At 41.6% G+C, this 16,403-nt stretch overlaps 1 protein-coding gene across 3 annotated transcripts in view; it reads right to left on the bottom strand.

Annotated features, from left to right (window-relative positions):
* The window catches only part of ptprg (protein tyrosine phosphatase receptor type G), a 746,780-nt gene that overhangs the window by 112,282 nt on the left and 618,095 nt on the right, over positions 1–16,403 (bottom strand). For 2 of the 3 annotated variants that reach the window (XM_062973783.1, XM_062973784.1), the window contains exons 9-12: positions 13,212–13,396; positions 9,030–9,138; positions 7,350–7,399; positions 4,710–5,475 (exon numbers count right to left, since the gene is read on the bottom strand). In XM_062973783.1, the coding sequence (XP_062829853.1) occupies positions 4,710–5,475; positions 7,350–7,399; positions 9,030–9,138; positions 13,212–13,396 (1,110 nt within the window). Of the gene's footprint in view, positions 1–4,709; positions 5,614–7,349; positions 7,400–9,029; positions 9,139–13,211; positions 13,397–16,403 lie in introns of all 3 variants that reach the window. The other variant, XM_062973782.1, reaches the window with a different exon arrangement.

Below are 16,403 nucleotides of genomic sequence, written 5' to 3'. Positions count from 1 at the left end.
TTAAAGACATTTTAAAAAATCAAAACGGGCTTTTGTGGATATAAATCTGCAAGACTACTATGGCTACTATGTAGTAGTATAGGTAATGTTTCTGAGACTCTCTTGGAAGATCATCAGGAATTCAATCAGTATACTAAGACAGCTTATTTCTAAATTTACTTACTATATTTTATACTTTGTTTTATCAGATACAATCCTGGTAACTATAGTCTATCACAGACAAGCACTCAAAACAACCTTAACTGTCTTAAATTTCCAGAATCCTTTCTAGAGTTAGGATTGTGCACATATGTTTCTGTGAAAGATGGTGTTTTATCAGCCTTTTGTAAATTGCCTGGTATGACAGAAGATGTCAAAAGAAAAAGACAGGACACTAGGCAGTGTTCTACTTTTCATGTGAAAGTGCTCTTTGAAATCTTGGGTGAATACCATCTGGTCTTGGTTAATCGTCATTCTTTAAATCAGCGAATTTACTCTAAAATCTGTCCTATGAATACTTCAACATTTCTTCCAATTCACCACCCAAGAAGAATAGTTCAAGTGTTGGCTATTCTTCTATACCTTCTTTTGTGGCACAAGATGCAAAGAACTCATTTATCCTGTCATCCATGAGTGCTCCTCTTATACATTGGAGGTCTAACAGCTGTACTCATTCTTTTGCAGGATTCTTGCTTCTAATATATTTCAAAAATACCGTGGTAGGTATAAACATAGCTGCTGCTTCTTCAAATTCAATTTTATTACAAACTTACAACACAGTTTCCAGAAATTGTGTTCTTGCTTTTCCTAACATGGATTATACTTCTACTCTTTAAAGGAAGGTGTTTTATCTCTTTTAAGCTTCTATTTTGTTTTCACACAACAGGTTTTTTTTTGCATACACAAACACACAGCACACCTATACCACACAGTCACACTTGAATTTGAACAGAACAGCCTTGAATTTGCGTTGTGACATATGATAAACATTTGCTTGGTAAGACATACAAACTTCTGTGAAAAAATTGAGTTGGAAAGAGGAACAGGTCAAGGATTGTATCCTAAGGTGGTTTCAGAATTTTGGGTCTTAATATTCATGGAACACATTAGGAAAAATGTGGCCAAAGGGAGTGAAATTCACATTGCTTTATGATCCTGAGGAGAATATTTATAAAATATTGCACCATTGGTATTTGACCCCAGGAAACTGGTCCAAATGCATAAAGGGGTTTGGATATTTTATGATAAGTGGGGGAAGACTAAATCCCTTTCATCGTAATTAGATGGAAAGGATTTTAAATGGTAATGCTCAACTGAAACAAGAATTGTTTTTTATTGGGATTGATTGATGATTATATGGAGAAGAAACATGAAAAATTACTAAAATATAGTATTGGCAGATAGAGTGAACGGAGGTAATAGGCTTGGGAGAGGGGAGGGGAAAAGAGCAGGAGTTGGGTGAATGTGAGGTGAGGTTTATAATACTCTATCCAGAGACTCACGGACCTCCCATTTGATTCTACAATGTATGCCTACATATAACATGCAAGGAGAACTTAACTCACTCTCTTACTTCAGCTCATACTCAAAACCCTGCCTTAGTATCAGCTGGCACAGTCCCTTCTTGCTGCTGTTGTGCTCCTCCTTGCCAGCACCACAATCCTGCCCAACCCAGCTCTTTCTTCCTCCATTTCATCCATTTCCCTGCATGTGTGTTCCCTCCGCCCACCCAGGGATCCACACACCCCCTGCCCTCCTTCCTTCCATTCTCCTTGTCTGATCCCAACTAGAGATATTCACAGCTTCTCCGCTTTTGCAGGGACTTGCACTCCTAACCCCACAAAAGCTGAGGGATGACTCTATTGACCTTAAAACTAGCCAACATAGACTTGATGTGTTCCTAGTTGCTCAGAAACAAATTTCTAGATTACTGGGTGCACTGCGAATTTTGAAATAAGCTACTACATTACTAGAAAGATATGGGCAACTGCCATAGTCCATATCGCTCCCGAACGTCCCCTCTCACTGCGTAGAGTCGCGTCGACTCCTTGGTTCACCGAGGAGCTGGCTGTGATGAAACGTAGGAGGAGGGGACTAGAGTGCATCTGGAGGAAATCTCAGGACGTGTCCGACCAAGCACGGGCTAAAGCCGCTATTAAGGCTTACTCCGTGGCTCTGCGAGCAGCCAGGAAAGATTTCACGACTGCCCGCATAGCGTCTGCAGCCAACAGGCCATCGGAGTTGTTCCGAGTTGTTGGGGAGCTCCTGCGGCCTCCCGAGGCCCAGGGGTTTCCTGATGACCTGGCAACTCGGTGCAGCGATTTCGCGCACCATTTTGCAGGCAAAGTTGCTCAGATATGCCGTGAGTTGGACTCCAGCTTAACTGTGGTCCCAGCGGAGGTAACCGAGGTACCTGTCTGTGCGATCTTATGGGATTCTTTCCGGCTTGTTCTTCCTGATGACGTGGAGGGGATTCTTGGGTCTGTGAGGGCGACCACCTGCGCTCTGGATCCTTGTCCTTCTTGGCTGGTGAAGCTGGCCAAAGATGGGTTGTTGGATTGGTTTGTGGCTGTTATAAATGCCTCCCTGGTTCAAGGGTCAGTTCCATCCTGCTTTAAGCAGGCGGTAGTAAAACCATTATTAAAAAAGACCTCGTTAGACCCATCTGTATGTAACAACTACAGGCCAATTTCCAACCTCCCATTTCTGGGCAAGGTTCTGGAGCGGGTGGTTGCTACGCAGCTCCAGGAGTTCCTCGATGACACCGATTTTCTGGACCGCTCGCAGTCTGGCTTCAGGCCTGGGCACAGCACCGAGACGGCTTTGGTCGCCCTGGTGGATGACCTCCGCAGGGAGCTGGACAGGGGGAGTGTGACCCTGCTGGTTCTCTTGGACATCTCAGCGGCTTTCGATACCATCGACCATGGTATCCTTCTGTGGAGGCTCGCCGGGGTGGGACTCGGTGGCACAGTTCTGCTGTGGCTTCGGTCCTTCCTGGAGGGCCGTTCCCAGATGGTGAAGCTGGGGGAAACCTGCTCGGACCCCTGGCCATTGACCTGTGGGGTCCCGCAAGGGTCTATTCTATCCCCCATGCTATTTAACATCTACATGAAACCACTGGGAGAGGTCATCCGGAGTTTTGGAGGGTGTTGCCATCTCTACGCAGATGACACACAAATCCACTACTCATTTCCATCTAACTCCAAGGAAGCCCCTCGGATGCTGAACCAGTGCCTGGCTGCTGTGGCGGACTGGATGAGGAGGAACAAGCTGAGGATCAATCCTGACAAGACAGAGGCCCTCCTGGTCAGTCGCTCGTCGGATCGGGGTATTGGGTGGCAACCTGTGCTGGACGGGGTTGCACTCCCCCTGAAATCACAGGTCCGCAGTTTGGGGGTCCTCCTGGATTCAGCGTTGACGCTTGAAGCGCAGGTGTCGGCGGTGGCCGGGAGGGCTTTTGCACAACTCAAACTTGTGCGCCAACTGCGACCATACCTCGTGAAGTCTGACTTGACCACGGTGGTCCATGCCCTAGTTACCTCTAGACTGGACTACTGTAATGCGCTCTACGTGGGGCTTCCCTTGAAGACGGCTCGGAAATTACAACTGGTCCAACGCTCGGCTGCCAGATTAATAACTGGGGCGAATTACAGGGAGAGATCTACTCCCCTGTTTAAGGAGCTCCACTGGCTTCCGTTCATGTTCCGATCCCAATTCAAGGTGCAGACCATCATATATAAAGCCCTAAACGGTTTGGGACCCACCTACCTTCGTGACCGTATCTCCTACCATAAACCTGCCCGATCTCTGCGATCGTCAGGGGAGGCCCTCCTGTCGCCACTGCCTTTATCCCAGACCCGCCTTGTAGGAACTAGGGAGAGGGCCTTTTCTGCTGTGGCCCCCCGTTTATGGAACTCATTGCCCATTGAAATCAGGCAAGCCCCCACTCTTTCAGACTTTAGGAAAGATCTAAAAACATGGCTCTTCCGATGTGCTTTCGGAGAGTAACTGTTACATGCTTTTGTTACGCCCCCATTATTTATCCTCTAGACTGTCTGCTATCTTTTCCTTAGTTCCCTGTGGTTTTATTCTTATCCTTTTTCTTATCCTTTTCTCACCCCGAGTTTTAACTGAGTGTTAGTGCGGCCTGCCCTGTTATATTGCTCTTTGGATTTTGTGTTGTATTGTATATGATTCTTTATTGTATTGTTGTAGTTGTATTATGATATGTTGTTTTATATTGTGTTATATTGTATTTTTCCCGGGCATGGCCCCATGTAAGCCGCCCCGAGTCCCCATTGGGGAGATGGTGGCGGGGTATAAATAAAGTTTTATTATTATTATTATTATATTCCTCCCCCAGCATACACTTGGCTATCCATTCAGGTTTTATGATATTCCTGTTTTTGTAATCTTGATACTAATCTCTATATTGGAAAATTAATGACTGAAATAATAATTAGAGAGTAAAGTTAATGGCTGAAAATTACGATACATTGTAAGAATTTTTCATTATCAGCATGTCGAAACATGAAGCTTCACACTGTTCGTAAGGTTGGTTTATCTACAGAATGTGCAATAGAACTAATGAAAGAGTGAATCAAGTGGATAATTGTGCAACACTTCAAAAATAGCTGAAAAGCACCTGCAATGTTTCATTGTTATGAAAAATTCTGGTTCTCTTTCAGTCCCCTAACACCATTTTTGCCCACCCATCAATAACAACTTACCTGGATTAATAGTAATAAATCTGTTATCTTTTGGTAACGTTGTCACTGATGCTGTGTCGGGTCTTCGTGGAATTTCACGAGTATATTGTTCATCTGTGAACGCTGGTGGCACTTGGGTGGATGAGACTATTTCAAACTGAGTGTCTATTTCTGTAATTCCTTCTCCTTTGGGCGTCCTACCCGTTGGGAGAATGTTTTGGCTTTGCTCTCGATCAGGTATGGTTTTATTCCCTCCCTCCTCCGTAGTTCTGTTGGGAGCAAGAGTGGTATTTGTAACCTCACTGTTATCCTGTACATCAGCAGCCTCTGTCGTCGCACTCTTTTCTTTCTTTTCTGAATCCTTTTCCCTTTCTTCTTCATGCTCTCTTTCTCCATCCTCACTTTCACTTTTCTCATCCTTCTCTCCATCCTCTGCTCCTTCATTGTCTTTTGGGAGAGCAGAATCACTGTCTGGTCCTGGAGAAGACAATGCCTCAGTAGTGGCCACAACTGGCCTAGCGGACTGCTTGTTGGAAGAAGCAGATGTTGGGAGTCGAGTTGGCCAAACAGTACTAGGAAAAGAGGAAATACCACTCCCGCTAAACCCAAGGCCGGCAAGCAAGGTGCTGGTGACCACTGAAGCCACTGTTGCTTGGCTCCCGCTAGAAGAAGGCCCCATCCCAGTGGCCATGGACACAAAAGAAAAGGGGAGGCCAGAGGAGGTCCAAGTAGAAGATCCAGAACTGATGGGAGCCATGTCGGCTGAAGGTGCCGGCGAAGCTGTAGGCTTGAAGAAATCACCAGGGGGAACAAGAGAAGAAAACACAGCAGAGAGAGCATCAGTAGAGGTACCTGACATGCTACCTCGGCTCTTTTTTCCTTTTGTTTTCCTTTTCTTTCCAAACACTCCATTGTGCCCATTATTCTGTTTAAATAAGACAAGTATATTTAAGCCATTGTAGTTAAATCTAGCTGGCAAAAACATGAAGTTTCACAAGACAAAACAGCACAGACTGCATAAAACAACTATATTTTGTTTTAAATAGGACATTGTACATTTTTTGTATTTAACATGAAATACCAAGTAGGGCACGGAAATGGATTTGAAAGACCCTAGCATTGTTGTCCCCCACCCCCAAGCTTGCAGGTACAATTCATCAAAACCTAAGCTCTTCTAAATCTGATTGGTTTCACTGAGAGTTAAGATGCACATACTTAAACCCTTCCCCCTGAAATAAATGAGATCAAGGAAAACAATAGCTTGTGTGTATACTATTCATAAAACATGAAACACTTTTCAATTATGTTGTCTCCTTTTCTTTCCTTTAGGGGGTTTCTTGTGTGAATTCCTCTCTGCTAAAATATTTTACTTACTTCAGCAAATATGATGACACAATAGTTTTATTCTACTTTTCATTTTTTCCTAATGTTCCATTAACATTTTTCTTTGCCTGTAATTTTACTATATTTAGCAACTGTATTCATTGGTTATTAAAGGCATGAAATTTGTGACATTAGACACTTAACTGTTCTCCCTCAAATAGCAACATCAGTGCTATACTGAGATAATAATCTCTGTCCTGATTTGGTGTATCCAGGGCTTCATCTCCATTTAAGGAAAGGTCAACATATGTATACGAGGTTGACATGCCTATGTTGGAAAGAATGGCATGTCCAAGAAGATATTATAGTGCTGAACTAAGATTGTGATAGTAAGTCTTTTTAGAAATGGAATCATAGTTGATTCAGCTATTTCATGTTCTAATGGACAGAACAGAAGAGGTAAAAGACATAGAGAGGAAAGAAATATAGTAATGCTGAGAATGTCCCCATTCATTATTGCTATTAGACCTCTAAACAGATTTTCTCCATACTATCATTATGTTCCCCACAGTTGTCTACTCTATGAATCTGTAAAATTTATTGCATAATTCAGTTAAATAATGAAAGTTGAACCTCCCTTATCTTGGAAATCTGAAATCCAAAATACTACAAAAATGTGAGTGGAGAAGATCTTTGTTTTCTGATGGTTCAGTGTATACCATTGAACTTAACTTCATGCTCAAAAAACTTTTGTATGAAATTAGCTTCAGTATAAGAGGGATGTAAAGAGATACACTGCTCTTTTTGAATCTTGCCACAGTAAATCTCCATGCTTGCTTACTATGACTACCTCACTAAAACTGAAAAGGAATTTGGAACATCTGGCACATTGCAAGGATGTTTGGTTTATTTTTTTTTACAAAAACTGCTGACTGCGCAATTGCTCTTAAAATCTGCGTAGCCTTTTGCAGTTCCAAATGAGACGAAGTCAAACCAAAACTAAAATGCTGAGTATGTACTCATGTATTGATTCAGCCCCTAGGTTCCTGGATGTTTTTAAATACTCTTCAGTGCATTATTTATTGTGCACAAATTTTTTACACAAGTTCTAATGACTTAATACACATAAATGCAGCAGCATTGCCCCAGGACAATGTGTTGCTTCTCTGAAGTAATATTGAGTCAACTGAGGATGAAAGACAACTCAGAGCTCTTAATCAAAACCCTTGCAAATCCTTCAATTCTAAAATTTGTTTAGAGATTTACTACATTATGCTGCCATCTGCTGGATGAAATTATCACACAAACTTTTATATTTCAATAATTCATTTCACTTACCACTCCTGTTTTTACTATTCTGGTCCCTTCGAAAATCCGAGTTGTGTTATCTGGTGGTGTGGAAAGAGGGAAGCAGAAAGAGAATGAGAATAATTAACTAGATTGTACAACTGGAAAAATGGCACACACACACACATATAGTGCCCTCTATCTAGAAATTTCTGGGCGAAATCAAACATGAAGCGATTTAAGAGGGGAAAAGACCAGGTCATTATTAATGTGTGCTGCCATATGCTACATTACTCATACTGAAAAATAATATGCAGATACTTAAGACTCAGGTTTTTCCTTTCTTGATTGTCACATTGTAGATGTTCAAGTTTCTGACTATTATTCTGGTATACTTCTAAAAGCAAGCAAATACACAGTACAAGATTTTGAATCACCACTAATCCCACAAAACTGCTAGAATCATAATCCCCTTGCCTCTCCTGTCCAACTGCTTCTTATATCTTACCATAATGATGCTCTACGTCTAGGGCAAGGGTGAAAAAGCTCTGTTTCTGTAATTAAAATAAAAGCGTAATCACTCCTAACACAACTACCTCACCTTGAATTTGGACCAGGAAATATTCAGAATCTCAACCAATACATATACAAAGGGCACTCAAGTCAAACCGGGACTTTTGAGTTTATAAAATGAAAGAACAAATTTCAAAGAGTGGAAACTTCATTTATTGTTCGACATATTCCCCTGCTACATTTATACATATTCCAGCATTTAACGAATGCCTGGAAAGCTTCGGCATAGAAAGATTTCCCAATATGCCTGGCTGGCTGCTTCACTTCATCATCAGTGCTGAAATGATGACCTCCAAGGAACTCTTTTAGGGGTTCAAATCACAAGTAGAAATCACTTGGAGTGAGGTACGGACTGTAAGTGGGAAGTGGCAATACTTCCCATCCGAGCTGCTGTAATGTGCACATAGTGTGGTGATCAGTATGAGCTTGTACGTTGTCCTGGAGAAACAGGACACCCTTAGTGATCAAACTAGGCTGTTTTTTCTGCAGACACATATGCACATCATTCAGAACACGACATTACTCAGAGTGCGCAAACTATTTGAAAATGCAAATGTTTGTGAATTATTGTGTTCCCCGTTCCCACAAAAGATCAATCTCTTGTACAATTTCATGACAGGTTATATGTCGACTCGCCAGGATCAGGTGTTTTATGTGCTGAATGTTCACAGGAATGATTGCGGTGGGCTGAGAACCACCACTACCAGTATAATCACTGATGGACATACGGCCATCTTTGAAAAGTTCACACCATTCAAATAGTGTCTCATCATTGTACTATGCTTGAAGTCTTCTGTACATATCTGCAGGTTTTAAGCCTTCATCGACAAGAAACTTCATCAGCACAGAACTGATGTCCCTGAATTTTGGCAGCAAAGAATATGACACAGGACAGAACCCACAGTGAGAAGAGTTCATTTTCTTCCCACAGTTTGAAGGTGAACAAACTCAATATTTTGAGAGCTTGTCATTCTATGAATCATACTAGCAAAAGCTTCCTCCTTTGAATGATGTATTTACTAACTGCATGTGACTGTGAGTTGAGGTAAGCATTCTTCACCAACACCATGCCACAAAAGCCTGCAACAGTAAATCGTAACTATCAATGTATACTGTAAGGGAAAGTTACAAAAGAACAGAAAAATCACATGGTTTTACCTTGAAAAAGCATTGTCTGGCTAAAATCACTGCGCATGTCATTTCGGCAAACTGCTTGAACTCTGAACAGATAAAGGATGTCAGGTGAGACATGGCTAATGATGGCTTTCTGTTTAAAAAAAATAGATATTATTCAGTGTTATCCCTCCCGACAGAAATGATCAATCTGCAAAACAGAAATAATACTTAAAGCACATTTTACAGGAAGGGAAAGCTCGCTTAAAAAAGAGAGAAACTGATCTCATTGGTCTGAATCTGAATGAAGGATTTATATAACTCTTGGGCAGGAGCAAAACGTCAACGTTTATGGAAAAATAAGCAAGGCCCTCCACCATGAAAATGGAAATTATATTATCTGATATATATCAACGTGGCCTAATTTCCTCCTGCCACAGGAATACCTGCCCACATAGGAGAAGCAGTGGCTTTGCAAGGCAGAACTGTCACACAACTTGTCTCTGGCTCAGTGTGCTGTATCTCATAATAATGCTCAAAGGAGCCCATTTCCATCTCTCTATCACACTGTCCTAATGAGACCAAACGTATTTACACATGTTCCAATAATGGAATTGATAAAGCAGCTGAAAATTAATTTTCAAAGAAGGAAGTAGGGATTTGATATTATATCCCTTTGCCACATGTGATTCATTCAGGTGTTTTTAAAGTCTGTAGACTCTTTGAATTGAGGAGGGTTAGTGAGGGACAAAGGGTGCATCTGCACTGTAGAATTGATGCGGTTTGACACTGCTTTAACTGCCATGGCGCAATGCCCGGGCTGTGGCGCAGGCTGATGAAGCAATCAACTGCAACAAATCACTCTGACCAAGAGGTAATGAGTTCGAGGCCAGCTCGGAGCTGCGTTTGTCTCTGTCTTTGTTCTATGTTAAGGCATTGAATGTTTGCCTTATATGTGTGATGTGATCCGCCCTGAGTCCCCTTCGGGGTGAGAAGGGTGGAATATAAATACTGTAAATAAAATAAATAAAATAAATGCTGTGGAATCACGAGAGCTGTAATTTTACATGCTCTTTAATCTTCTTTGCCAAATAGTGATGGTACCCTCTACAGAGATATAAATCCCAGAATGCCATAGTATTGAGCCATAGCAGTTAAAGTTGTGTCCAATAACATTAATTCTACAGTGTAGAGGCAACCAAAGATGTAAGCACTGGCTTCCAACATCATTCTTACTGCTCCCCAAGTGCAAAGGATGACACATAACTTTCTGCAGCAAATGGGATCCTCTAACTTTAAAAGCTTTACATGAAGTTTCAAGCTGTTATCTTTCAAAGTTTTACATTGCTCAAAAAGCCTCTACAGATGTCTTCTATGGATGGCATGTGAAAGCAATGGAGGGGAGTAGAGCTAGCATGGTTTCCTCCACTGCCTTTCCTCCTGTGTAGAACCCACATGCTTTTAAATTGACTGAACAGGGTATCGTTATATTATGTTTGATACAAAAGGTCTCTGCGACCTTCTGACACAACTTGCCTTGGTGTGATTCAGAAGCTATTACAAGCCTGTCAAGAAAAGGCTTACAGGATGTGCTCCGTCAAGCCCATGAGATCTTTGTCTGTGTAATCAAAGTTTACTTTAAGTAGGAATTTCACAGTAACTATTCTGGCTGTTCTTGAATAAGTTTTTGTTGCAAGCATGAAAATACTTTTCTGGGGTCACATACGGGTTGAAGGCAGGTTTCGGGAAAGACAGTGTGAAATGAGATTCTTCTCATCAAAATGAGCTCTCTAGCTATTCAAATAACTTCAGAATTCTTTCACTAGATTCTCAAATTAATATGTAAAAATGTTGGTTAGCTGACACAACTGTTCATGGTTTTGGCTCAAAGGAAAATGTTTCCTCTTTGTAGGGATGTTGCTACTTTTGTTCTTGAAGGAAGCAGCAAATAATTTAGCAATTTTCTTCTCACTGCGAGAAAGCTTTTGAAATTGTGTAAATTGAGATTTTTCCTTCTGCTGCTATTTTTTGTAAAGCTGTGAATATCCCTAAACAGTTGTTCACAGAACTATTAGCAATTAACAGGATGTCAAGAGACGATGGGATAAAATGGCATAATGGGGATAGGTGAATGTTTTCATTGGAGTAGAAGAAATATGGTGGTCAATACCAAAGACCAGATATCCTGATGAAATGATCTAGGAATCAACAACTTGTCTTGCAATAAATACTTTGTCCAATTAGAAAAGTGATAAAAAATAGTCTTATAACTGTTAGAAGAACTGGCATGCATACATCTACAGTATTTGTGTCTGAACCATGAAGGTCAGTTCTGCCCTTTATGAATTAGGTATTAATTAGGTACAGTTGTTTGCTGACCCTGGCGACTTCTCAAATATAGTGGCCTCTTCCACACCTTGTGGACTAATGCGTGGATTGGCTGGTAGTTATCCTTTAGACTATACACGCCTTTCAATATTAAAATGCCATTCTTGGCTCTAAAGTGTTTAAAAATGCAGATTAATTCCTATGTATGAATGATATGGACCAAAAATTAGACAGATTCCTCCAGTCTTCTATGACCCTTGGCTGATAGGGGTTTTTTGTGTCAGGAGTGACTTAAGAAACTGCAAGTAGCTTCTGGTGTGAGAGAATTGTCTGTCTGCAAGGATGTTGCCTAGGGGATGCCTGGATGTTTGATGTTTTACCATCCTTATGGGAGGCTTCTCTCATGTCCCTGCATGGGGAGCTGGAGCTGAGAGAGGGAGCTCACCCACTCTCCCCGGATTTGAACCGCCGACCTGTCAGTCAGCAGTCCTGCTGGCACAAGGGTTTAACCCATTGCACCACTGGAGGCTCCACCCTTGGCTGATCAATGATGGTGAAGATGTCCCATCCTACTTCCAGCTTTCTTTCTACAGAGGCAAAGAAATAGGGAGCACAGAAAAATATACATGAGGAGTGACACCAGAAAAGCCAGGAAATGGAGATTGGGGATGAACACAACACAACACAACACAACATTGACTTGGATTGGCATTCTTTTGGTCACAGACTGGTGCTTTGTGGTTCTTACGTGTCAGTCATTATCACATCTTTAATAGCTGATCAACCAATTATGAAAAAATAAAAATGAAGGAAAATTGTGCACCATCTATTCCTTGGGAGGTATGCCACATATTTGTAACTGGAATTTTTTTCTAATTAATAAACTCTATTTTTATTAATAATCAAAAGAGAAAAACAATATCCCTTCAGTCTGTAAAATGATGACAAGTTTGAAATTACCATGCAGCTCTAACCTTGGGCACCTTTCAAAAGATTACTTTCTGATTTCATGAAGCACATCACACCCTAATGCGACCTAGATAACAACGTCTAGTGGGGGAAAATTGAAAATATAAATGGAAATTAAGTGAAAGAACTTCAGTCTCGGGAAGAATAAGAGACATATTATCCTATAACTGATTGAATGGTACCCAGGAAGTGTGTATTTGCAAAGAAGTACAAAAGATAACCGTCATTAGAAATTTCATTCATTGCGGCTACATTTTTATGTGCATATACAATTACCAATTTCATTATTCCAGAAGCTTGCTTTGATTAACAATAAACTGAGTTCTTTCAAAAATGGAATATGTCACTTTCATTCTATACACATGGAATTTTAAAGACTTTACAGTTGTCAGTTGCCTCTAGAGAGATATTCCAAAAAGCACACAGACTGCTGCTCCTTGTGCTTATGTTTCTTGCAGAATCTGAGACACTCCATTACATAGGCACATCTGCTATAGGACAGATAGTTCTGAAGGCCAAGAAGAATGGATGTGCTAAAGTGAACACTCACAGAAATATTGCCAATGCCATTTTCACATTAGGATCTATTGGCCTTTGTAAAGAGAGCTTTCATTTGGTGCAAAGAAACAGGGTGGCTGGACACCTATCCCCTTCTGCAGTCAACAGCTTCCAAAGTGGATGAGTCCTCATTTTGTTAAAGGAGGAAAAATCCACTTGGTTTCATGCAAAGAAAGAATCAGTTTTAGATGCTTTCATGTTGTGGAATGGTGAGCAGAACCCAACTAATACTGCTCATGTTTAAAAATGGAATTAAGTGGAATCATAAATTTAGCTTAAGCCCCATTTGATTCACATCCCTACCTTCTACTGAGGAAAGACAGAGTAAGGCTATCTTAACACTAATGGCAATTTCTGATGCTGTGGTTTTACCAGGTCCTTGTCACTGTCCTTGGTGAAAGTCTTCTCCTTTTCATCTTCATTTTTAGTCCAGCTGTAGGAAATCATATAGTTCATAATGGGAGGATGATAGATCATCTCTGGTTGATTCCAGGTCACCAGCAAGGCTGTTCTGTTTACTGATTTTACTTTCATGTTGACAGGAGGAGTACTGCAGACTAAAAAAAAGGACAAATTATGAATATGACAAGAATCTAAATTAGGGAAAAACAAAAGGCACATTATTTCCTCTTAGGTTGAGGGAGAATGATCTGCCCAGAGGGTTTTGAGGACTGAGCAGGCATTTGTTTTTTGTCTCCTATAATCTTAGTCCCACAAATCTGAACAAATGTTGTCACGAAAGCCTTGTTCACCTTAGAGTTGACATCATTAAAAGATTACTTGAAAACACACAACGGCCTAGTGAATTTCATGGGTAAATAGTGATCTGAACCTGTCTCCCTGTTCCTCATCCTAAGCTGCCTATGGTGCCTGTCAATGTCATAGGATGAGAGTGCTTCAATTCATGCAACATGTTGCTGTTGTGTGCCTTCAAGTCATTTCTGAATTATGGTAACCCAAGGCAAATCTATCCTCAGTGAGAGATAGGAGATTGTCACTGCCTTATCTTCCTCTAAGACTGAAGGGTGTGATTTCACCAAAGTCAACCATTGCATTTCCATGGTCAAACAGGGATTTGAACCCTGATCTCCCAGAGTCTTAGTCCAGCACTGATTGCCCTATTTGGCACAATGGATATGCATGTTAACATATGAAGCACTACCAACCATACTACAGGAATTTCTCCCAGGAATGCTACTTAACAAGTGCTAAGTGAACAATTTCTGGAATTAGAAAACAACTAGAGACACAGATCATATTAATTAACTGTAGATCAACAGAGGAAGCTGATAGTAAATATATCCATGTTCTAGCTGGAAGCAAGCAAAGTGAATAATTTGTGTGTGAAATAAGAAATATGCTCATTTACAACAACTCAATGGGTTTCCCCCCAGCTTAAGCAACTGAAGTGTAAACATCTTGATGGAGAACACTAGGTGGCACTAATAGGCAAGTGATGGAGGGCCGTGATTTTCCTACCATTAAAGACTGTGATTTTTAAGATTAGGAAACTGTGATTCACCAAAATAAAATCAGGACAGATTCTCAAACGTTTCTGTCCAATTCTAAGCTTAGAACTTTGGAGGAAGGTAGGCAGTCCTGTGTATTAGCTGACAATGGAAATTCAAGTCTTCACTCACTACTTCACATACACATATAATGCTTTTCAAGAGTTTAGTGCACTTTCCACACACTGTCTCAAAGATCCCCATGAGAGCTTTTTGAGGGAGGGCAGTATTCACACTGCCTCTGTTGCAACTTGAGGTTAGGATGCTAAGCCACAGCAGTGCTTGATCAGAGTTAGAAGGTGCTAGATAGTGTGGCATATGACCTGTATGAAATCCTTGTGGGAAATTCAGTACAACTCATCAAGCTCTGCAAAATCCTACTAAGTCCTCAGACATGCCCTGCAAATTGTGGCTAAAAACCCATGCTTTTCAATAAAAGATGAAATCATCAAAGTTGAAAACATCATACAGCTGTTTTCTTTCTGTTTTGGGAAGACACCCTGAAATGACAAAATCCACACAAAACCCCCTACAATTTATCAAGAGCTGAACAGTATTGCCTATGATACCCCAGGGAGATTGTCACCTCCCAATCTCTGAATTATGCCCATTCCTGTACTAGATCCTAAGATAGCACCAACATGAAACACAATCATATAAACCCTTGGGGAACATTTTTGCCTGTGAAGGGTTGTGCCAACATGCAAACAAGAGCAGGCCTGCACTTTTGAGACAAAACTGTGTCATAAAAGCCTCAGATTTTCTTCTCTAGATCTAGACCAGTGGTTCTCAACATGTGGGTCCCCAGATGTTTTGGCCTTCAACTCCCAGAAATCCTAACAGCTGGTAAACTGGCTGATATTTCTGGGAGTTGTAGGCCAAAACATCTGGGGACCCATGGGTTGAGAACCAGTGGTCTAGACAATGGGATCTGAGCATGGGAAACACCTACAAAACTTCATTTTGTTAGTTTCGGCCCATCTGTCTAGTCTGTCAAGATTGAATTCTGCTCCTGTCTTCTGGAGTGTTGGCTATCCCTCCCAGTTTGGTGTCATCTGCAAACTTGATGATCGTGCCTTCGAACCCTTCGTCTAAGTCATTAATAAATATGTTAAAGAGAACCGTGCCGCAGGCTTCCGTCCTGGGCCCGGTTCTCTTTAACATATTTATTAACGACTTAGACGAAGGGTTCGAAGGCACGATCATCAAGTTTGCAGATGACACCAAACTGGGAGGGATAGCCAACACTCCAGAAGACAGGAGCAGAATTCAAAACGATCTTGACAGACTAGAGAGATGGGCCGAAACTAACAAAATGAAGTTCAACAGGGATAAATGCAAGATACTTCATTTCGGCAGAAAAAATGGGGGACGCCTGGCTAGACAGCAGTACATGTGAAAAAGATCTTGGAGTCCTTGTGGACAACAAATTAAACATGAGCCAGCAATGTGATGCGGCTGCTAAGAAAGTCAATGGGATTCTGGCCTGCATCAATAGGGGTATAGCATCTAGATCCAGGGAAGTCATGCTACCCCTCTATTCTGCCTTGGTCAGCCCACACCTGGAATACTGTGTCCAATTCTGCGCACCGCAGTTGAAGGGAGATGTTGACAAGCTGGAATGTGTCCAGAGGAGGGCAACTAAAATGATCAAAGGTCTAGAGAGCAAGCCCTATGAGGAGCGGCTTAAAGAACTGGGCATGTTTGGTCTGCAGAAGAGAAGGCTAAGAGGAGACATGATAGCCATGTACAAATATGTGAGGGGAAGTCATAGGGAGGAGGGAGCAAGCTTGTTTTCTGCTGCCCTGCAGACTAGGATGCGGAACAATGGCTTCAAACTACAGGAAAGGAGATTCCACCTGAACATCAGGAAGAACTTCCTCACTGTGAGGGCTGTTCGGCAGTGGAACTCTCTCCCCCAGACTGTGGTGGAAGCTCCTTCTTTGGAAGCTTTTAAACAGAGGCTGGATGGCCATCTGTCGGGGGTGCTTTGAATGCGATTTCCTGCTTCTTGGCAGGGGCTTGGACTGGATGGCCCATGAGGTCTCTTCCAACT

This window comes from Anolis carolinensis, chromosome 2 (genome assembly GCF_035594765.1).
Source record: "Anolis carolinensis isolate JA03-04 chromosome 2, rAnoCar3.1.pri, whole genome shotgun sequence".
In the NCBI taxonomy this organism is placed as follows: Eukaryota; Metazoa; Chordata; class Lepidosauria; order Squamata; family Dactyloidae; genus Anolis; species Anolis carolinensis.
Note: the sequence above shows the minus strand (reverse complement) of the source record. Positions and strands in the feature narration are given on the sequence as shown.